This window comes from Malus sylvestris, chromosome 14 (assembly GCF_916048215.2).
Source record: "Malus sylvestris chromosome 14, drMalSylv7.2, whole genome shotgun sequence".
NCBI classification, from domain to species: Eukaryota; Viridiplantae; Streptophyta; class Magnoliopsida; order Rosales; family Rosaceae; genus Malus; species Malus sylvestris.
In genome coordinates, this window is record NC_062273.1 from 9,069,790 (window position 1) to 9,094,711 (window position 24,922).

The following is a 24,922-nucleotide window of genomic DNA, read 5'->3' on the forward strand; positions in this document are numbered from 1 at the left end:
CCCGCCAATTGAATGGTTGGGATGTTGGTGTAAATAAATTATACTAGTAAAATATTTGAAGGGCAATATCACTGATATTGACAATTTTTTGTAAACTTTTTTATTTCTCTTCAACTGTTAAACCTGTTATTGATTGTTTGCACATCAGTTGTTGCCGAAAACATATTGTGTTCAAACAAAAGCATTTTGCACTGCATCCTGGTGTCTGTCAGTTTATTATTTCAAACAAATCCTCTAAGATGTTAAGGAACAAAAAAGGTATTTCCCTTTACACTGAAGAAGAAAGTAGTAAAACCAAAACTTGTGCCCAAACAGCAAAAGAAGTTCGAACTGGTTTCAGAGTTGTAATTGGTCATGCTAAAAGATCTTCACTTGAATTGAGCTAAACTAGGCTTCTCTTTTTCTCCTTTTGTGTGTGAGCTTGTTTCAAATTCATCCTTTTTATTGTTAGTGCATGAAAATAAGGATGTAGTCGAAATACAATACCTGTCGATTTTCGCTTTGCTCCTCTGATCTTGGCTTAGAGTATAACTGTTTTTGAACTCACTTGATCGTAGAGTCCATCTTATATGAGTGAAGTGAAAAATAAGTTGCACAAAGCTTTCGTTCTAGAGTAATTTTCTTTGTTTATATACAGAAAAGATCTATCATTTAAGTGGGACCTATTGTAGGTTGTGATGTCTTTCAATGTGGGTCAAGTGTTGGTTTGATGTGAATCAACTAAGTTTGCTCATTTTCAAAGTGATTTTCTAAGGTACTCTTGAGTATGAGATAATCTGATTGTTTTAACCCGTGATCTTTGTTTAAAAATACAAAAATCAAGATCTAACGGTTAAAACAACAAGTATTTCATACTACGGAGCACTCTAGAATTTTGCATTTTCAAAAGTTGAATGAGTCATACATGGTTGGTTGGTTTAGTTTGCTGATGTCATGCTATTACATCACTCTTTAATCTCTTTACTTCTTTATTTCATGCTAGAAGTAGTGGTTACCACTCGTGATAGTTTATGATCCACGAAGATATTTTCTACTTGAATAATTGGATTCTCTCCTAAGTTGTAAGATGTAATTTCATATTTTCTTTCGGTTTTTCACGTAGACGCTATTGATAACAGTACATCTTAGAGAAAAACATGTCAAACCCTAAAACTTAACGAAAAAAATCATGAACTTTGTAATGGGAGAAGGACGCCAAAAGAAAATACACTGTATGAGAGGCCATAGCATTGACATTGAGGAAACAACTTAGTAACTTACAAAAGCTTAGGCCAATCTGAGCCACATGGAAGAAAATACACTGCACCGTTAGTTCATTCGACCTACCACCCAATTTCCCAGAAAGAAAATTGAACAATGTGCCTACAAAGAAGCCTTTTTTATTTTTAATTTTTCCGGTACAAGCAATGTTGTAGGAGGAAGGAAAATCAAACTTGGGACCTCAGGCGCAAGGGTGAATGTTCTGAAACTAAACTACAAGCTCCATGCCCTACAAAGAAAGGTTTAGGTTTAAACCATTACTTTCTTTATCTTCCTCTTTCTTATCTTCCTCTTGTTTTGCTTTAGAGGAACCTCCTCCATGATGACCAGAAATCTTAACATCCTCAAGGAAGTCTTCCGGTTGAAATGTCGGGTTCCAACCCCCGGCAGCCTTGTCGTCTTCCTTCTTCTCATATTTCTTCTCTTTCGACCCATTTGAATTGCCCCTAAGAAGCTGGCGCACCTCCCTCGTACTTCTAATCAACGCATAAAATTTCTCAATCTTCTCCTCTTCATCCTCCTCTTCATCCTCCATCTTCCTCTTCTTTCCTCCTCCTTCCATGCTTCTCTCTCTTAACTCCCCCTTGCTCTGTGTGAGTGAGTGTGTCTGGTATACACACACATATATATGTATTATGTTTGTATGTATATGCGTGTATGTGTGTGTGTATAGATATACATAGATGTAATCACTTTGTTTTCTTCTGCATTGCATATTTTCTCAACTTGTTTGTGACGTTAGAGAGAAGGGAAAGATAAGGACATGAAAAGCGTGACTGTTTATATTATTGACGAAGACTGTAGAAGTCGTTGGCGGAGAGGGAGGCAGATTCTTTGCCCTCCCACTTTCCGCGTGGCTTAACCGTGACCATACAAACAGAAGAGCACGTGAGGGCACGAGAAATTGGAGGGCAGAGAATCTACCTCCGACGGAGAGAGGAAGGAACACACGCATTGACAAAAATACCCATTGGGAACTCTGCATATTTTGACTCGCAGGGTCGAAATCTGTGTTGGACAGCAGTGGTAGAATGGTCAATTCGGCTATTGGGTGCGGTTAGCAGAATAATTGGGCTGCGTCATCCCCACAACGTAATGTTTCCACCAACCATGTGGTGAGCAAAGCAATTATGACATGTGATAGCATGTCTTTTTCCCGGCGGGTTTGATTCCCCTTACTGTACTTCATGCAATTATGACATGTGATAGCATGTCTTTTTCCCGGCGGGTTTGATTCCCCTTACTGTACTTCATATTTTTCTGATTAAGATATTGGAAGTGGGGTGTTGAGTTGTCACTCAATAAGTTAACGATGTCAAAATCATCATTGGTGGCAGTTGAATTTAAGACGTCATATTTATAACGTTTCACCATAGTGTGGTCATTTAGGGATTTGGATCCTCTCCTGAGCTAACGGAGAGGATCCTCCTGACCAAGTGTTATGAGCCGTTAGATTTTCATCAAACGGCTATAATTATTATAACTTTAAAATGATCCACTTGTTTGTAGCCGTTGGATTTTCATCCAACGGCCCATAACACTTGGTCAGGAGGATTCTCTCCATTAGCTCAGGAGAGGATCCAAATCCGTCATTTAGTAAGGGATTTGGATCCTTTCTTGGGCAAGGGGTTCAAATCATTTTGACTCAATAACACAGACCATTGGATTTTGATCAAACAGTTACAATTATTATAACTTTTAGAGAGACCTCCTGTTTGTAGATGTTGGATCAAAATCCAATTGCCCTTGTTATTGGATCAAGAGAATTCGGACCCCCTGCTTAGGAGAGGATCCAAATCCTTTAGTAAGTAAGATAGGATTAGGATTTGAAATGAATCTACACTAATTTCAAGACAAATTAAAGGCATTAGTGAATGACTTCACATTTGGAGGAGATCATAAGAGAATTAGACATTATGAAAACTCATTCCTTCTAATCCTACCACTTTAGAGATGATCTTTCTTTTGGTGCCGATTGAATTGTTGACCCAGTGGATCTTATGTGAACACAAAGCCACCAGGCTACGCAAAGACCGACACCATTTTGGAGATGATCAAAATGGATAAGTTTTCTTCATGATTAATTTTTAAGGAAAACTAATGAAAAGAACTTCAAAACTTTAAATTTTAACAAAAAAAAACATCTAATAACTTTATTTAATGACTAGCCTCTCCACACACACTCACGTGCGTGCGAGAGGCCTTTTTCAATCACAATCGCTACACACCCTTGAAGATGTCTTCTGGTAGTTTTCAATTCATTCAGTGAGCAATTTCAACAATTACAATGAAAAACAACTAATGCAAGACATTTTTAGGGACGAAAAACAACTAACGCAAGGCATAGTAGCTAGTGTCTTGAAATCGTTGTGTAAACCAATGTAATAGTAAATTAGTAATCACATAATCCTTCCAGACACCCATTTGTCTTACATTATGTTCTCTAAGTAACAAAATGTACATGCATCTAGAACAAATTACTAACACAAAAGAATTGTTCAATACATACAACAAAACATTGAAGAGAAACAAAAGAAAATAATAGTAAGACTATTTTAAGTTACTATGCATGTCATAAGTCTTTGCTCAGTATTCTCTTGGCTCTTGTGAACTCTGTCTACAAAGTAATTTAGTAATCAAACTTTCAATAATACAATGAAGGTAGAAGTCCAAAACAATTAATGTAAAGACAAGCAAATGAAATCATTTAAAACGTACCTAACACTAATACTCTAAAAGTATGGTTAGCAACACCTTAAAAAGAATCAAATAAAAACAAACAACTCTAACCATTTGTCATAAGTGTTGCTTCAAAACTACATCCCTTTTCTTCTATAGCCTTATATATTTCATATGTGGAACCAAAAATAATCCAAAAAATCAAGGAGGTGACACATGGAATTTTGGATAAGAAGACAAAATTACTCTCGAGACACACTAGGATTCTCACGCGCATGTAACAGACAATAACGTCTCAATCAAGGAAGATTCAAAGGTGATCAATATGATATTTATTCAAATCCCTCTCATCACTCCTCATCAATCCCTTATTGATTTTATTCAAAAGGTAACTCCCAAAACTTCCTATTTAATATAGGAATAATTGTCATGTTAATTGCAATATATTATTTCACATAATATCTTGCAATTATTCTCCAAATACCACCATATATGGCCGACCATTTTCCACCCTAAGGCCCGGCCACGTCCTATAAATACCCCTCTTATCATACTAAAATGCCAAGTCATTTGCTACCCATAAACTCCAAATATACATTCTTTTCAAAATTCTAACTTTGGCATTGGAGATTCTTCGGCCAAAGCCCCCCATTCATCATGGGTACATGAGGTTTTTAGCCTTAATCTTAGGTGTTATTATTTTGCAGGTGCATTTTCGTCAAATGAGAAGATGGCGGAAATTTGTAACCACATCATCATCGGTTTGCTTTATTTTTATTTTTTGGAAATTTCAGCACCTAAATGCAATGAGATTACCAAAGCCTCACTGTAGAAATTAAGAAAACAACATAATTAACATTCTAGAATCAATTTAAAAAACAGTAAGTTTCATCAAAAGTTTGGTACCAAGAAAAACAAAAATATAAAATTAAAATAAATTAAATGGTAGAAAAAAGATGCAAGTCAGTTCAAATGAAGGGATTTCTTCTAAGCATGGTTTACAAACAAACACCATGAAACAATATAAACTCTACAAATGGAATACAAAGTATAATGTAATATTGTAAGGTATGCAATCAATATGTAATAACTCCTATGTTGTAGATTCAGAAATTACCTGTGGAGTATATATTGATCTTCTCCAGAGTAACGTACACAAAAAATGGTTTCCAAAATTTTTTACCTTCATAAGCCAATTGCATTTTCAATTGATCAAGGAATTTCTCAATCTTTCGTTGATCATATGACATGTTGAATAGGTGACAATATTGATCTTGGATTCCGTTTTTGAGTCAAATTTAGGTCGTTGAAAATATATAGAACAATTCATGCATCCATATATATGTAAACTCAAAGGACATGACAAACAGTTGTATCAGGTGCCATTATGAATGGTTCATCATTTAAAACAGTAAAATAAAAACATACCAGCATCATCATCATCATCCATGTCATTAGTTTCTTCTTCTTCAAAGTGAAATCGTTTCAGTATATATCCAACATTTTCAGTTTCATTTAGTCATCGGGCCCCAATTGCCCTAGGAACGCCCACCACATTCTCCTGAATAATTCGATACATCGGAGATTATGGGATTGATCAATCAAATCAAATCACAAAACACTACACAAAAATCAACACCAAAATAAATAAAATGAAATAAATTTGTACAAATATGCATAGGTAACTTGTAGCAGCGCAACGAAGCGTGAGTTGCATCGGGGCACGTGTACTGCAAAAAGTAAAAATAACAAATTTATCAAATCTTAAGAGCAACTTCACCCATGGTGGTTGCTCGGGGGACATGCTCTAGGAAAGGGCCCGAAGGCCGGTGGGTAGGCCTCTAGCCTTGGAGAGTCCGAGTGAGGATGGGAGCCCGAGGGCCAGGCCTGTGGGGGATTGACAGGCCTGCTGCCCGAGGCCTGTGACGTCAGGCTAACGCAAGGCCTGTGGCCGGCCTTTTTTTTTTTTTTTTTTTTGTGTTAGGCTCGTGCCCCTCACTCGCGAGTGGGGGCGCATCGCTCGACCGGAATTCAGGGCACGGGCCCGTGCGCCTCAAAAAACCCAATGACCGTTGGGAAGCCACGTGGCTTCCCACGGTCCGTTCGATCCCGACGGCTCTTTAATATGAGCCGTCCGATTTGCAACGGTAATAAAAAAAAAGCTGATTTTATATCAATCGTTCGATCTGAGATCAACGGTTGATATTAATCTGCTTTATAAATTAAAAAAAAAAGAAAAAATAGTTTTAAAATTAAGAAAAACTACCGTTGTGACACGTGGCACAATCTGGAGTGTTGGAGTTCAAATTTTTTAAAATCCAATGGCAGAAATTAATTATTTGAATAAAAATTTAAAAATATTGTAAAAAATCTGAAAAAAATTTGTAAAAAATTGTTTTTACTTTTCTATAAATACCACTTCTTCTCCATCTACCTTACACCACAATTTCATATTTTCTCAACTACTTTCAATCAAATTCCTATCTTTCTCTCAAGGTTTCAATCCAATTTTTTTTCCACAAAATGACTACTGATGCAGGTACGAATTGGTCGCTTCTTGAAGATGTTGCGTTAGGTACTAGCTGGGTTGAAGTTACTCATAATTCCCTTACGGGTAATGAGATGCAGTTGCGAGAAATGTGGAGTTTAATTCATACCAAATTTCTTGAGCAAATGGGTGGGAAAAGAACCAAAGAATCGATGTCCAGTCGTTGGAAAATACTTAGCCATTCCTTTAGTACGTGGAGAGATGCCTTGACACAAGCTAATAGTAATGTTCGAAGTGGGGCAAATTATGCGGATGAGGTAAGAATATATAATAATTATTTGTTTGTTACCTAATTTGATTATAATTATTTGTTTGTATTATTTATTTGTGACCTAATTTCATTTTTATTATTTGTTTGTATTATTTATTTGTGACCTAATTTCATTATTATTATTTGTTTGTATTATTTATTTGTTACCTAATAATTTCATTATTATTATTTGTTTGTATTATTTATTTGTTACCTAATTTCATTATTATTATTTGTTTGTATTATTTATTTGTTACCTAATAATTTCATTATTATTATTTGTTTGTATTATTTATTTGTTACCTAATAATTTCATTATTATTCATTTGTAGCAACTTCAAGCACAAGCATGGTATGCTGCCAAAATCAAATCAAGAAACAAATCATTCAGCCGGTGGGAATGTTGGAATATTGTTAAAGATTGTCCTAAATTCAAAGTTGTGCATGTTGGTCCAAAAGTAAGCATGAACAACACCCCTCTACACAGCACCCCTCCACACTCTACACCCGATCATGGCTCCCGTGTTGATGAAGAAGATGGAGAAAAAGTGCTTGAAACGCCCATTCCTGAACAAGCGTCAGGGTCGACCCGTTATCCAATTAGGCTTCAAGGTAAGAAGGTTTAAAAGAGGAAAGGGAGTGCTTCCAAGAATGATTATGGAAAGTACATGCAAGAACTTGCTCGTCAAGGTGAATTGACGTTGGCGTGGGAATTGGTGAAATATGAGGCTAAAAAGGCTAGAGATGAGGCAAAAGCTGCAGATATTCAACAAGCATTTCAAGCTGAATAGAGGGAAAAAGAGCTACTTAGGCAATAAAGGGAGTTGCTTAGAGAAGAAAGAATTGCACAACGAGATCGTGACATTATGAACATGCGTTTAGAAGGGATGTCTCCAAATTCTAAATATTTTTGGCAGTCGGAGAAAGCAGATGTGGTGCAAAGGAGGCATGCAAGAGAAGCGAGATCAAGACAAGATGGTCCTAGCACAACAAGACAAGATGATCCTAACACCACAGATTGGTTAAGTGATGATGAATAGGGTACTTTTTGTAATCGGAGCCCATAGTTTTCCAATCACTTTGGGTTGTAATTTATTATTTATGTTGTTTCCAATTTATTGAAGTTAGTACTTTATTTAAAGTGAGTACATTTATTTAATTTCGTAATATATTTATCCTAATAATAGAATCTTTATTCATCAAATTGTTCAAGTATAATGAAATTATAAAACACACCAAATAAAACTAAAAAACTCACCAAATGGAATTACATAAACAAACCAAATAAAATTACTTAAACATACCAAATAATAAAAAACTCACTACAAAAAACACACCAAATAAAATTACATAAACATACCAAATAATAAAAAACTCACTACAAAAAACACACCAAATAAAATTAAATAAACACACCAAATACAAACAAACATACTAAATAAACTTAAGTATCTTCAACTTGTTTCAATGCCCACTGGTGCTCTATCAAGTCAATTTGCCGATCATTGTGCATAGATGACCTTTGAAGTGCAGTATATCGTTGAATGACCCTTTCATTGTAATGTCCATCCATTTCTAATGGCTCGTGTTGCACGGGTTCTTCGGTGGCATCATGCGCACAATATATCCGTGTTCTTGAATTGTTCATTGTGTCTGGCTCTGGCTCATATTCATCAACCGCATCATAATCGAACTCATCTTCCACAATCATGTTGTGAAGAATGACGCACGTCATCATGATGGATCGAAGTGACTCTACATCGAACATTTTGGCAGCACCCCTGACGATCGCCCAACGAGCTTGAAGAATACCAAAACAACGCTCCACATCCTTCCTGCACCCCTCTTGACAGCTTGCAAAGTGTTTTTCCTTTGCACTTCGCGGACATGGCACTGTTTTGACAAATGTTTCCCACCGTGGGTAAATGTCGTCAGCTAGGTAGTATGGCCTGTCGTACCTACGTTCGTTGACGACGTACGTGACTTTTGGTGCCTTTCCTTGTAGGACGTTGTTGAACACTGGGGATTGGGCAAGGACGTTGAGATCATTTTGAGCCCCCGGAACCCCGAAAAAGGCATGCCATATCCATGTATCAAAATATGCCACTGCCTCCAAAATGATAGATTTTGTTCATTTTCTGTCCCCATATGCATCTTGCCATGCACTTGGACAGTTTTTCCACGTCCAGTGCATACAATCGATGCTTCCTATCATCCCAGGAAAACCTCGCATCTCGCCTTTCTTCAGAAGCCTTTACAAGTCCATGTGAGTAGGTTTTTGGAGGTACTATGCGGTGTACAAAGATTCGACTGCTCCGTCATCAGGGCCTCAAGAATGGTTGATTTCCCCATCCTCGTTATCTCATCCACTTGGTCTGCGAATGCTTCATACGCAAGCATCCACAACACAACAGTGATTTTTTGCTCAGGCAGGAAACCCATAACACTATAAGCATCCTTCTTTTGCACAAAGTAAGAATCATGGTTGCAAACATCAGTCATGATTCTGTTGAACAAATGTCGTTCCATTTTAAAACGGCGTCTGAAGTACCTATCAGGAAATGCACTGTTATGGACAAAGTAATCATCCAACAGCTCTTCACCCCGTCGTTTCCTGCTTCTATCAAGGTTTCTTGAACGGCTGGGCCTGCATATCTGAGTAACAGTCTAGATGACTCGACGGGAATGTGAGGCTCTGGCCATTCTTGTTTCGTCATCTCTCCTTGTACGCTCCACATCCTCTTCCATCTCATTTTCGGCTATCTGAAGGTTGAACATTCCTTCAAATTGGTTAAACAATTCTTCCTCTTGCTGATCGATTTCCCACATCATCCTTGATGAAGAAGAAGACATTGTAAGGATGGATGGTGAAGAAGAAGCAGAAACTATGAATAATGAGATAGAGATGTTGAGAAAATTGGTGTGAGATTTGTGAGGATGGATGGTGGATTATATGGACGATTCAAAAAGGATTGGATTGTAGATAAGGCCACATGACATGCTATCATTCGTTATAAATCTGATCGAAATCTATCCTCAAAGATTCTGAAAAGATAATGACACGTGGCACGATCGTATTGGATAAAAATCTTATCAAAATCGATCTTCAATAATTATCTTTTCGGATAATGACACGTGGCATAATTTTGAACGAGTTAAAATATGATCGAAATCTATCGTCAAAGATTCTCAAAAGATAACGACACGTGGCACGATGACATTGGATAAAAATCTTATCGAAATCCATCGCTAAATAATTATTTTTTTTATAAAATGACACGTGGCGCAATGAGAACGATTTAAAAATTTTTATTCGAAATTACAAATAATTGTATTTTGTATTATTTAAACAAACAAAAAAAACTAATATTTTATTGCCTATTGCCAGGGGGAGGGCTCCAAGGGTGGAGATGCAAATGACAATTATTGTTCATTAAGGGTAGTTACTATTCATTAAAGGCAGTTACTGTTCAATAGGGTGAATTCAATAGTGGATTGCCAAGAGGAAGGGTTCCATGGGTGGAGTTGCTCTAAATTCTTTGCCCACGGCTTTTGATTGAATACAATCATCCAAATTAGAAGGCGTTAACACCATTGATGTGTCACTTTTAATGTCCTGCACCATGAGTAACCAACCAAACACCAGCAATAGGCACAAAATCAGTACAAAACTCACATTGCAAGGGAAGCGAAGATATTTAGTAGGAAAATAGAAAATTTAAAATATAGCAGCAAAATTTTATTCCTATCAAGGCATCTACAATCACTATGAGGAGCATATACTATCAAAGAATAAAACAATTGAGATTCACCATAATCAATCCGGAAAGACATAAACACCACGTTGGAAAAACATTCATTCAATTTAATTTTTTTGGCTAACAAATTTGTTAATTACTACATGCATTCATGTCACCACACTTCACCAATTGACGTTATCTCTTATTGGTATGGGGTAATGGTATGAACATCGATCATATATATCCTAGCAGCGGATATGGTTGTGTAGAGTATAAATTAAGAGTCAGATTAGTTATGAAAATAATTTCAATCTATCTAACAGATATCCGTGAGGAAATTGTTCCCTGAATATGTTTATTTGGTGATTGATTTTGGTTGAATTGTGACGGGGTATGGAAATTTTAAAATGGTGATTGAATCAACCATTTACTAATGGAACCCAGAGAGAAAAAACGCAGAGAGAGAGAGAGAGATAGAATGGCTACAGAGAAATTGGGTGAAAATTAACCGAGCAAATAAATCCATTAAAAAAATTAACCCTAATTCCAACAAAATGCAAAGAAGTTAGGGCAAAAATTACCTTAATTTTTGTAGTAACAAAATGCAAAGAAGTGAGATATTTAGTAAGAAAACTAAAACTGAAATGAAACGTAGGAAGAAGCACATACGCAAATGATAAGTAAACTAATGAGCCAATCAATGAAATAAAAAAGTACCAAAGACAACACATAGAGACACGAAATCAAACAGCATAAATTGGTCAAATTGCAATTATGAAGAACAATACGCTCGGGAGACTCTCAAGGTAGCGTGAGAGAGAGAGAGTATTGAGAAGGAAAATGGGTATGAAAGCAGTTAGAATGAGTGTATTGTAATTGATTAATCGTTCTCCTCTCAATAACGTGTGGAAGGCGGTTTCCATCGTCCTCCGCTCTTTACAACCGCTGCATTGTTCTTGTAATCGTGTCTGCCGAGTAGTTAACCGCATAACTGAGTTTAAGAGGATAATTATTATGTTTTTGTTTTTTTTTTTAATTTGTTTTTTCAAGACAGTTTTATACTCTGTTATGTTTTTTTTTTTTTTTTTACTAATTTGTCCTCATTTTTTTTGAAATTTTTGGAGTTTGATTGTGAAGGAAACAAAAGGGCATTTTAGATTTTCGATTGTTTCATCTATTAAGGCTTCTCATTTTATATATATAGATAGATAGATAAAGAAGGACAACAACCAAAAAAAAAAACACACTAAAAGCGTGTGCAAGACCAATCCTTAAATGGGGCTTTTTTTTTTTTTTTTTTTTTTTTGGTCGTGAAATGGGCTATTTATTCGGCAGGAAAATGAGGGAGCTTTTCCCCTTGGCGCCAATACCATCATCCTATGCCAAGTAGTTTTCTTTTGAACTTTTTTTATCTAACTTATAATTATACGCATTATATTTCTCTTTCCATACATAACGGAGGAGGAAGAGTTTGCTCATCACCTGGGTGGTGCGCATAAATCAGATAGATAGTGTAAGGCACATAATTTAAGTAGATAGTCTAATGCGTATGATCCAGATAGATAGTGTAATGATAATGTATCTTCATATGGAAAGTATATCAACAATATACTGTCAATATGGTTGAGATACGTTGTCGATACAAGTTATGCACAAAACCATACACATAAAAATGTGTATCTACTCAAGTCTTTGGAAAGACAATTTGACTTTCAAACTTAGATGTATAGGGAAGATCTATGTGAACGAATTTCTATAAAGTTGTGATTTGTGAATGAAATTCTATGGCTTGCATCTGTGGGTGCCCCGAAATTGTGTTTTTATTTCATGCATATTAAAAATACTTAGTGTAATAAATAGTGATTGTACCTATGTTCAGTTCTAGAGATAGTCAATATTTAGTTTAAAAAATGGTCAGTGTTCAATTTTAAGAAATACTCAGTTTTCAGTTTAAGAAATAGTTACAGCACCAGTATTTAGTTTAAGAAATAGTAATAGTACCCAAGCTCAGTTATAGAAATAGTTAGTTTTGAGTTTAAGAAATAGTCAGTAGTCAGTTTAAGAAGTAATGATAGTACTAGTGTTCAATTTAAGAAATAGACAGTTTTTAGTTTAAGAAATATTAGTAGCACAAGTGTTTAGCTTAAGAAAGATTAATAGTACTACTGTTTAGTTAAAGAAATAGTTAGTGTTCAATTAAAGAAATAGTGATAATACTAGTGTTCAGTTTAATAAATAGTCAAGTTTAGTTCTAAAAATAGTAGATATTCATTTTAAAAAATAATCAGTGTTCAATTTAAGAAGTAATGATAGTACTAATGTTCAGTTTAAGAAATAATGATAGTACTAGTATTAAGCTTAATAAATTATTAGTCTTCAGTTAAGAAATATTTAGTCTTCATTTTAAGAAATAGTGATAATATTAGTGTTTAGTTTAAGAAATAGTCAATTTTCAGTTTAAAAAATAACGGTAGTACTAATGTTCAATTTAAGAAAGAATGATAGTACTACTGTTCATTTTAAGAAATATTGAGTGTTTAGTTTAAGAAATTGATAGTACTAATGTTCAATTTAAGAAATAGTTAGTGTTCAGTTAAAGAAATAGTGATAATACTAATGTTCAGTTTAATAAATAGTCAAGTTTGATTCTAAAAATAGTCAGTGTTCATTTTAAGAAATAGTGATAATATTAGTATTCAGTTTAATAAATAGTGATAATAGTAATTTTCAATTAAAGAAATAGTGATAATACTATTGTTCAGTTTAAAAAATAATGATAGTATTAATGTTCAATTTAAGAAATAGTGAAATATAGTACTAATGTTCAGTTTAGTTTAAGAAATAGTGAAATAGTGATAGTATTAGTGTTCAGTTTAAAAAATAATCAATGTTCAGTTTGAGAAATAATGATAGTATTAGTGTTCACTATTAAGTTTAAGAAATAGATTACAACTATTCAGTTTAAAAAATAATAATAGTACTAGTGTTCAGTTTAAGAAATAGTCAGTGTTCAGTTCTAAATATAGTTAGTTTTTTGTTTTTTTGAATTGTAATATTATTACTTAGTTTGATATAAATGATGCATGGTTGTATTATTTAACTCGGATAATATGGCACAAACTCAAAAGATATGCCCAAACTAAATTTAGAATCACCATTTTCAAAATTAAAGTAAGCACTGTTTCTAAAACTCAATAATAAAGGTTTTTCTCGATATTGTAGGATTGTAATATTATTAACTAGTTTCTTCTAAATTATGCATGGTTGTATTATTTATTTATTTTTTCCTTAAGTTTGTTGATAACAATTTTATTTATTTTTTGGTATGCGATTAACAAACCATTTTAGTATGTCTTGTAAAAGATGTGACAATACACCAAATGAAAAACATAATAGAGTGAAAAATAATAATAAAAGGGTGAGTCCACATATATAAGGTTCATGCACTAATTTTTGAATTCATGCACTAATTTTTGAATTATATACAAAATAAAAGAAAAAACACAAAACAAACAAGAAGTGGGTTGTGTAGAGTGATGTGAGGGAGAGGGATATGGGGACGGGGACCACCTAAATGATGGCACACAGAATAAAAAGAAAAAAGAAATTAAAAATCTGTTTGTTTATCAATTTCATTATCTTTTATTAGAATTTATAACTAACGACAATATTTCTGACTCCGTCGATAAAAGGAATTTCAGTTTCTTTGATACTTAAAATGTTTCAGTAAACTCCAAAGTTTAATAGAATTTGGTGAATTGTTTTGCACTAGCTTTGGGCATGTAGAGTTAAGGGACATGGAAGATGGATATTATTTGCACTCCAACCGAAACAATGCCTTTCATAGCATTATTTTCTTCCTCAAAATTCTTAGACACAAAATCCTCCAAACAAAAACAATATCCAAAACAAAATAAAAAACCATCCTCAGATTTTACAAATTCCTTCAATCTCCAACAGCCCGTTCACACATTCCTCTCTCTTGAAATATTTCTTGACGAATGTAAAAGTCCCACATCGGAAACCTGACTACAGTGTTGAAGGGTCAATAAAATTGCATCGTCATCTTTGAAAGTCTTGGCGGATATAGAACTGAATTCAGCCTCCTTGTTTTCAGATCACTGTTCACCCTAAACTTCACATTGATCTCCGGGAGGAAAATTTGACGATAGACTTCTTATTTTTCAACGTTGTTTATGGTGATGTTGCTTCAACATATCTGCCAAAGAACCCCATCCATTCTTGCTATTCTTGCTAACAGACTCAGCATCATAAGAAGAAGAAAGAGAAATCCCATAGTTGTGTCGATCCTGGGATTCTAGGCGGTGCTTCGGGGTACTTAGCGACCGTGTCTTTGCCTTGGCAGATGCTGTCACAGCCATGTAATGTTGATCATGAACAGAATTGTTCTGTTCCGCTTCTACATTGCAAAATGATCTCCTTGGCAATACCAGAAATTTTGGGGTCGGTCTTTCCACTGAATCTTCATTTCTCACATGTTGCGGTTTAACTTGTGATCTCCCAAACAATGCTCCAGTAATAGCACTAAGATTTGAATGAAGGATTAGCGTTCCAGTTTCGTTGATGCTCGCTGAATCTTCTAACATTTGCACATTTCTGCTTTCCTGCAAAACACAATAGTTGTACGGAGTTTCAAATTTGCTGTGGGTTCTCCTTTTCCTTGTATATTCTCATCTGAATCAAGATGTTCAGATAATTTAAGCTGAAAAGTACGTTTTACTTACCCGTAGAGAAAAAGAGTATTTCTTCATCCTATCTCTTTTGGTCATAGCCTCTTGCTTTCTTAGCCGTACGGATTCCATGTCTTCCTGTGAAATTATACTGAAATCCCACCCTCTCTGGCTGCTACATTGAAGCTGTCCATAACAAACATCTTGCGTAAATCAATCAATGTAGAGGCGTCATAAATTAGTATCATGAAAAGGAATAATTATTTGTAGATATGAAGAAATAAATTCTCACTTACTGGTGTTTCATTTTCTTCCCACTCCCTTTTTGTCTTGCTGATCAGCTGTTTGTTTTCACCATCACTACATATCTCGTGTGTAGTAAGAATGCTCCTTTGGCAAACCTCTGCCTGCCCCTCATTTCCTTTTCTGTTGGACGGCAAACGCTTCAAAGTGGTAGCTGCTTGTCGTCGTCTCACAGCTCTGCCACGAACAATTGCTTGAACTCGTACGAGTCCTTTCAACGCTCGCAATGCTTTCCTTGCCTGTTTCACTCTAACTTTTAGACCATGCTAATTTCTATAGAGGATCTAATGGTGATTTCTCAATACCGATACTTATTTCAAATGCACGTTTCATTTAATTTTCCCATTAAATAAATAAATTTGAACGAATGGTTATAATAATTCATAGTACACATTGACTACTCATGCATAGATTTCAAGATTATGAATCTGAGTTTAAAGTTTTGAAGAAGCTCACAAGATGTGCGCGATAAACGCTTTGAATTTTAATGGCGGCCAAGTTCCTATCAAACTTTGTGTGATAGTGGCGAGATTTTGAAGTAGTAGTAAGGCGCACAACCTCAGCTGCAGCACGGGCAGCAGCTACTGCTGCCTCTGCTGCAGCAGCGGTTGCAATTGCAACAGTGAAAGCATGTCTTTTCTGCTCTTCTGTTGCTTCACTGAGCAGTACTGCTCTCTCTGATGATGATGCTGTGATCAGTGCAGGCTGTGCAGGGTACTGAGGAAGTACCTCCAACTTCCCGAAAATCCATTTCCAGTTCTTCGATTTCTGGTGATTAATTAGGAAACAAAAAATATATAATGAGAACCAAATTAAAGAGGATCACAACATATGTGTAAATAATTAAGCAGTAGTTAACCTAATTAAGGCAATGAAGGAAGACTGAGAAATAGAATTCAATTCACCAACCTTTTGTGTCTTTGAGTTTGCTTCAGAAGTGAAGAGCTTCTTGACCCAACCAAACCAGCACTTTGTCTTTGCCATTGAACAAGTAGTAAGACCATCTTAAATCTTAATCCATTATGATGTCAACCATCGTCGTTTATTTTTCAGGCGCTAACCACTCGCTGGAGCACTACTGTAACTATATATATACATATATATGTTACTAATTTGTGTGTATATTAAGGTTCGTAGCAGGTACGTATATAATACGAAAACTTAAGGAACATGAATATGTAATACATAATGAATCATGATATATGCACTTGAAAGATTCTAGACTCATAATTCTTCTGTCATGATGCTAAACACTAAACTCTCAAGTCCAAACCTATTAAAACCTACATCAATCAACTTAAATGTATGAACCGTGATACTTCAAGTAGGTTTTCCATGGTTTCTTTGCTTCAAGCCGTCAATCACTACAACTAACAGCATACAGAGAGAGAGAGAGAGAGAGAGAGAGAGAGAGAGAGAAACTGTACAATGGCTGCTGCAGGTACGTAGACGTTGTTAGTTGACGAAGACTGATGACTCATGACAGCAGCAGGTGTGGTGGTTTAAGAAGAAGCACGAGTCTGCTTAACTTCACTGTGGTCCTCTCTCTCTCTCTCTCTCTCTCTCTCTCCACCATCAACGGTCAATTCAACAACCACCATTGACGAGTCCTAATGTCTGCTTTCATGAAATTACCCTAGCATTAGTTATAATGACGTTAGAAAGTCTAACATGTGCGAGGCCAAAGATCTATGGAAAATAATGATGGTTTTGGTTTGGTCCACTTATAAGTACAACCTGGATAGTGGATACTATATATTGCATGAATTCCTCGACCACTTTTAAAGTTTTTAACATATTACGTAACCCTCTATTTATCCCTTGCATTCCCAGATAATATAGTGGCAAACCTAGCTAAGAATCTGTTCTCAAGCTTGAGTGGCATTGATATGGTCAAAAAATACAAGAATTATGCGTTAGAAAATCGACAGAACAAAATATGACATATTGAGCGGATTTGCTTGTAGTTACACGAAGCGTTTTGTGATAAAGCTGTTACCAATGATGTACCATGCACGTAATAAAATGTAAGTATCCAACGCTTGGCCTATTCTAAACTACTAGTTTAACTCATTATACTATCTTCTTTCACCATTTAAACTAATTCGAAGGACTTGATTGTGTAGACATTTTTTGTATATTAGAAAAAACACTTCATATCAACTTTTGAAAGGGTTTATTATCAATTTTTACAAAACTTTGGTCGGAAGAATGGATAAAGTATTTTCACAACAATGATATACAAATTGCACCTATAAAGTCTATAATTAAAAGGATCGGTCCCCCTCCCTTCCCTTTAATTCTGCATGTAATGTGACACTATATGTGAGGGAGTTTTGACTTGTCAAATAAGAACTTTCGTCACAATCCTAATCCTCCTAAGTGTGACCCGGGCAAAAGTGACACCAAAGTAGCTTTTGAGCTGTTCAGTTTTCCATGATTTAAGACTTTTATCAATGCAGAATTTTTTGCAACTTTTGCTTAGATTGGGCTCCAATGAGTTGTCCTAATAAAAAAATAAAATGACACGTTTTCTAGATAAAACTGAAAAAGGAAAAGTATGAGTTTTTGAAACATAGTGGCTATTTTCTCAACATCTATTTTATCATATAAAAACAGCTATGCAGTTAGTGAGAATTTTATTAATGTTGTTCAAATTCATAAAATAAACGAACTTAAGACTTTTTTTAGAAATTGATATAGACTAGATTATTAACTAAAACACTTTTTTTAGAAGTTCACTTTTAAAACTGAAATTTTCTTTTCATTTTAATTTGCAATGTGTTAGATTATTGATTGCCTCGATATATTGATTGAAACACAAATAGTACTACTAATAAAATGGAGCAAATTTCTCATCACTGATATTTCATTTCCCCTATTTTATTCTTGCCGACTGTTGCTTTAGAGAAAAGATAAGTAGCCCATATTAAAATCGAACCGCTGCTAAAGATATCTTTATTTATGTATCCCTTAAAGAAGCTGTTTTATATACATGATAAGATTTGGAAACATGAGTCAAACTAATCATCAGTTTTAGGAGGTTGACCCATGTAAGCATGAAAATATTCAATTGAATATGCACTACAAAAAAAAAAAAAAAAAAAAAAAAAAAACACCTCATCAGACAGATAATTCCCGTCGGCTATACGCTACTTTCGTTGTTGAAGGCTTTAGACGACTAAAGTTCGTCGAAAAAGAGTAGTTAGGCAAAACCCGTTGTCTGAAACCTTGAATGACAAAATCACAGTTCCGAGTTATTTAGAGCAGTGTGTTATTGTCTACACTAAAGTTCGAATTCATCGTTTTCATAATTTCTGAGTTATTTAGAGCAGTGTATTATATAATCTCTTACTCAGTTACCTAAAAGGAGAAAAGAATGAAGCATGTCATAATAGCTACATGCATGCACAGCCTGCATTTGCCAACAATATTGATGCATGCATTTCTTCATTCGTGAATATTCAAACTTCTAAGTGGCACGTTAATATAATCTTAACCAAGCAGTATTGGAAGCGGCTGAGCATTTGCTTTATGCTTTCAGGTTAAGGGACAGAAAAGAAATAAGAGAACCAACAATATATTTAAGCAACCTTTTTTTCTTTATCTTTCTTTATGTTGTTTTTTTTAAACTAAACTTTTTGGCTAATTGATTTAAATATTTTTGTACATGTGAACCAATTATGTAAGTGGTCCACTAATTCTTTGCTTTCCAAAAGGCTGCATTTTTTTACTGCAAAAATACTGAAAATGAAAAACACAAAAGGAAAAATAATACACTTTGAAGCATTGAAACATATATAAACAGAAAAAGATTAATACAGTTTATATACAGAGACATACAAATACGGTTTTTTGCAAATATCGGGTATTATTTTTTCATTATTTTACTCTTTCTGTTGGTAGTAGCACTTAAAATTAGAAGGGAATAGTTTTCGAGGACTCAATACAACTTCACTATTTACATTCCCATTCTCCACTCTTATCCAAGATTTAACAGAGAAAGGCTGATAGTTGATTTCCACAATTCTAGCTCGTCTGTCCTAGTTTCCATACCCGCGATAACTGGTATGCCTAGCATAACCTACCCACAGTTTTTCGTAGGGGCAACACCAGGGTAATCCATGGCTGCGTCGTACAAATATTGCCTACCACAACCCCAAAGAAAATTTAATCAATTTAACGTAAACGTTTTACATACACTGATCAAGTACCATCATCTGGCTGTATCCTATAGTTTCTCCATTCTATAAGTTGTGTGACTTGGAAGACTGCAAGAAGATTGCAATTTTCATGTTTTCGCAATGTACGATTGTCAATTGGAAGGATCGCAATTGAGTTTGTCTGAAATTCAGAATAGATACAGAACATTGACTTTAGGAATCAGCAATATGATATGCTTCTATTACTAATAATTGATTAACGAAACATACGTTTCCTAATATAGAAATTATGGCTTTAATTTGTAATGTATTTCATAAGTTTAATGTACAAGGGGTCCAGCTATATATGAGAAGAAAGAGCAGGAAGAAAGAGAGATAGGAAAGAAGACTAATTACTCTAGTGCCTATGGCTATCCCTAGAGAACATGGTAGCTAACTCTAGAGGCCAAAATACACTTCAACACTTCAACAATATGATATGCTTCTATTACTAATAATCTATTAACATAACATAAGTTTCCTAATATAGAAATTATGGCTTTAATTTGTAATGTATTTCATGAGTTTAATGTACAAGGGATCCAGCTATATATGAGAAGAAAGAGGGGGAAGAAAGAGAGATAGGAAAGAAAACTAATTACTCTAGTGCCTAGAGCTATCCCTAGAGAACATGGTAGAAAGATAGGAAAGAAAACTAATTACTCTAGTGCCTAGAGCTATCCCTAGAGAACATGGTAGCTCACCAATCAATCACATCCCTTAAATCAAGGAAAGAATACTAATTACTCTAGTGCCTAGAGCTATCCCTAGAGAACATGGTAGCTCACCAATCAATCACATCCCTTAAATCAAGAAAAGAAGACTAATTACTTTAGTGCCTATAGCTATCCTTAGAGAACATGGTAGCTGACTCTAGAGGCCAAAATACACTTCAACACTTCAACACTCCTCCTCAAGCTGGATCGAGGAGGTTAACTAAGCCAAGCTTGCCTAATAATCGATGGAACTGAGTGGATGCCAATGCCTTTGTAAAGAGATCTACCAATTGATCATGGCTTCGTGTGAACATGGTCCGGATGATTTGAGTTTGAACTTGAGCTCTGATGAAATGACAATCCACTTCAATATGTTTGGTTCTTTCATGGAACACAGGGTTGGCAGCAATATGCATGGCTGCCTGATTATCACACATAAGTGACATGGAGTAGAACTACAAAACCCTAAGTCTGAAAGAAGCCCTTTAAGCCAAATGAGTTCACAAGCAGTGGCTGCCATGGCTCGATACTCAGACTCCGCGTTGGAACGAGTAATTACTTGTTGTTTCTTGCTCTTCCATGTGATAAGGTTTCCACCAACAAATGTACAATAGCCTGTGGTTGATTTCCTATCAATTGCATTACTTACCCAGTCTGCATCTGTGTAGCCACTAATGACAGTGGATTGATTGTTGTGCATTGTAATTCCTTGCCCTATTGAACCATTGAGATAACGAAGGATTCTCTTAACAATGTTAAGGTGATCAACAGTGGGAGAGTGCATAAATTGGCTAGCTAAGCTCACTGCATAAGTGATATCTGGACGAGTGATGGTGAGGTATATGAGCTTGCCTACTAATCGCTGATAGTAGGTTACATCATGCATGGCTTCTCCATCTATGTTGAGGTTCAGTTTACAATCAACGGGAGTGATAGTAGTCTTGCAGTCAAGCATTTTTGCCTCTTGAAGAAGGTCCAATACATATTTTCGTTGATGTAGAAACAATCCTTTTGAAGATGTTGCCATTTTGATCCCCAAAAAATACCTTAACCTCCCCAAATCTTTGATAATGAAAGTTTGATGTAGTGAGAGTTTTAGTGCCTCAATCTCCACGGTACTATCTCCAATGATGATAAGATCATCAACGTAAATAAGAACCACCAACTTCCCACTAGTGCCAGTTCTCACAAATAACGAAGAATCAGCATTACTTCGCACGAATCCAGCCTTTTCCAGAACAGAACTGAGCTTGGCATACCAAGCTCTTGGTGATTGTTTCAATCTGTATATTGCCTTGTGCAATTTGCAAACCATGTTGCATTTGATACCATCATAGCCTGGATGAGGTTGCATATACACTTCTTCCTACAACTCTCCGTGAAAGAAAGCATTATTCACGTCCATTTGGTAGAGTGACCACCCACAATTGATTGCAACTGAAAGTAAAACCCTGACTGAGTTCATCTTGGCCACCAGTGCAAATGTTTCCTTATAATCTACTCCAAAGGTTTGGGTGAAACCTCGAGCAACAAGTCTAGCCTTGTGTCTCTAGATAGATCCATCAGCTTTGAATTTTGTCTTGTAGATCCAACGACTTCCAACAACCTTTTTTCCTAGTGGTAGTTAAACTAGACTCTAGGTATGATTCTCTTCTAGTGCATGAAGCACTTCTGTCATGGCTTGTTTCCATTGTGGGAGAAGAAAAGCTTCTTGAAAGCTTCTTGGTTCACAGTGCTTATCAATTTCACTAAGAAATGCAGCATGAGATGTTGAAAACTTACTAAAGCTGATACATTCAGTGATATGATGCCGTGAGACATATGTAACATAGTCTTGCAACCTAGCTGGAGGTTTTCTGATTCGAGGAGGGTTTCTCTTAATCACCTGAGACTCTGTAGTGGACTGAGAATGATCAGAGTAAGGCTCTTCTTCACTCTCACTGGCAATAATTTGGTCAGTTTGTACCTCTTCACAATCTGGACTCACAGTGACTGATCTTTCTTCCAACATTGGATGATTAAAGTTTTGAGGGAGTGGGAACGTATCAACTAAATCCTCCCCCTGACTTGTAAAATAGGGACAGTCTTCTTCGAACTTCACATCTCTTGAAATTGTGCACTTCTTAGTGACCGGATTGAAGCACTTGTATCCCTTTTGGGTGGCTGAGTATCCCATAAACACACACTCGGTTGCCCTGGCATCTAGTTTGTCATGGTTCAAGGTTTGGATGTGAACAAAACAAACACAACCAAACACCTTGAGGTATGTCAAATCTATTTTCCTCCCCTTGAGAACTTCATAGGGAGATTTAAACCCTAGCACACGACTTGGAAGTCGATTGATGAGAAAAGTGGCAGTAAGGCAAACGACCAAAATTTCTTTGGAACATGCATGTGAATCATGAGAGCACGAGTCTTCTCCAAGAGATCTCTATTTTTCCTCTCGGCTACTTCATTTTGTTGAAGAGTCCCTACATAGCTGGTTTGATGTATGATACCCTGAGAACTTATGTATTGAAGCATGTTGTTGGATAGAAATTCAGTGCCATTATCTAACCTTAAAACCTTAATGTTTGATTGAAATTGTGTTTTAACATGCATGTGAAAATCTTTGAAAATGGTTGGAACTTCACTCTTTGATTTCATAAGATATAGAAAACTTGTTCGAGAGAAATCATCAACAAATAGAACAAAGTACTTAAACCCTTCCATTGATTCAGTTGCAAGTCCCCATACATCGGTGTGTACCATTTCAAAAGGTTTACTTGTCCTAGACATTGAATTACCAAAAGGTAACCTAGTAAACTTAGAAATTTGACAAGTATCACAAGTAGGATAAGGGTTACAAAAATTTAGAAATAGTTTAGACAAGACAACTTCAGAGGGGTGAGCTAATCTCATATGCCAAAGTTGGTTTTCATCTATGGACTTCGATTGAGCTTGAAGAGCCTGAGTGAAATAGGCATTCTTGCACAGGTAGTAAAGTCCATTTATGAAGACCCCTTTACCAATCATCTTCATGGTGAGAACATCCTGAAACATCACATTATTTGGTGAGAAAATAGCATGGCAGTTTAGAGTGTTGGTGATCTTTCCAATTGACAAAAGTTGGAAAGGAAAGGTTGGTACATAGAGGGCAGTGGAAGGTATTTTTTTGAGAGAGTAAGTTTATTTCTCCTTTTCCCAAAACTAAGACATTTTTTTCCATTTGCAACAGACACATGCGAGGGACTTGAAATTTTTTTAAAATGATGTAAATTTGTAACTTTGTTTGTCATATGATCTGTGGCGCCTGAATCAATTATCCAACAATCAGTTTCAGTACTAGTTAATAGGGCAGTAGTGAAGGCTTTGAGTATACCTGATGCTTCTCCCTTTGGAACTTTCTCATTTCCAGCAAGAAAGCCAGCAAATTGTCCCAACATAGCTGTGTGACTACTCTCTTCATTGCCTTGACCATGTGAGCCTCCTCCGTGTCCCTTACTTTGTAGGTAAGCTACAAATTCATTGATCAATAACAATGGATTGGCAGTGAACTCCATGGATCCTTGTGAAATAGTAGGAGGGTGAGCATTAGCAAGTTGTGCCTTGAAATGAGGTTGTTATTGTTGTGATGACCTTGGTATCATCTTTCCATCTTTGGTGAACTTTGGCTTGAGTTCAGGATGAAGTTCCCAACACTTGTCTTCTACATGACTAACACTATTGCAATATTTGCATTTTAGATGTGTGTTTCTTCCCTTGTATACCTTGGCTTCTAAATTCTTGTAATTTAATGCATATGCCCGAGTCTCAGTCAATCTGGGGCTGTGATTAGCATTCATAACCTTCTTCCTTGCTTCTTCTCATTGGATAGTTGCACAAACATTGTTGAAGGTAGGTAGGTCTTGACTCATCAAGATGTGACTCCTTAGGTCCTCGTACTCAGAGCTCAAACTACCTAATAGTTGACAAATTTTGTCTTCCTCAGCTCGTTTTAAGAGAATGGTAGGATTTGTGGTATGTGGGAGATATACATCCAACTCATTCCACATGGCTTTGAGACTCCCAAGGTGTTGAACAAACGCTTTCCCTTCCTGTTGAGCACTGACAATGTCCTTTAATTGGAAAACCCGCGCATAGTTGTTTTGATTTCCATACATATCCTGGAAAGCTTTCCAAAGATCATGTGCGGAATTGGAGTAGCTAAAAATTTCAGCAACATGTTTCTCCAATGTGTTGAGCAGCAATGACATGATAAGTTGATCTTTGCAGAGCCATGCATCGTATGTAGAGGAAGAACAGTTTGGAGCTTCCACACTTCCATTTACAAACCCTAACTTCCCTTTGCCTCCAAGAGCTAGTGAAACAGCTCGGGACCAAGGAAGATAATTGAACTCATTTAAGAGAACTGAACATAAACGTTGATTGGTGTTAACCTTAACGTCCGAGAAGTTTGGAGAGAGACTATGCTGGGTTTCCTCATCATGGTTCACAGAACTTTCTTCAGCCATGACTTAGACTTTGAAAGAAAAAATTCGCAGCAGCAAGAAT

At 35.8% G+C, this 24,922-nt stretch overlaps 2 protein-coding genes across 2 annotated transcripts; both read right to left on the reverse strand.

Annotated features, from left to right (window-relative positions):
• Nucleotides 1-1,205: 1,205 nt before the first annotated feature.
• LOC126600045 (protein NIM1-INTERACTING 3) lies at nucleotides 1,206-1,906 on the reverse strand. The gene has a single exon (XM_050266550.1). It carries the CDS (start codon nucleotides 1,820-1,822, stop codon nucleotides 1,490-1,492), a length of 333 nt encoding a protein of 110 aa, XP_050122507.1. The 5' UTR covers nucleotides 1,823-1,906; the 3' UTR covers nucleotides 1,206-1,489.
• A 12,310-nt stretch (nucleotides 1,907-14,216) lies between these two features.
• LOC126598750 (protein IQ-DOMAIN 12-like) lies at nucleotides 14,217-17,088 on the reverse strand. The gene is made up of 6 exons (XM_050265107.1): nucleotides 16,899-17,088; nucleotides 16,381-16,555; nucleotides 15,928-16,239; nucleotides 15,465-15,710; nucleotides 15,223-15,354; nucleotides 14,217-15,102 (listed from the first exon to the last, which is right to left on the reverse strand). The coding sequence occupies exons 2-6, from the start codon at nucleotides 16,453-16,455 to the stop codon at nucleotides 14,662-14,664; spliced, it is 1,206 nt and encodes a 401-aa protein (XP_050121064.1). The 5' UTR covers nucleotides 16,456-16,555; nucleotides 16,899-17,088; the 3' UTR covers nucleotides 14,217-14,661.
• Between the last annotated feature and the right edge of the window lie 7,834 nt (nucleotides 17,089-24,922).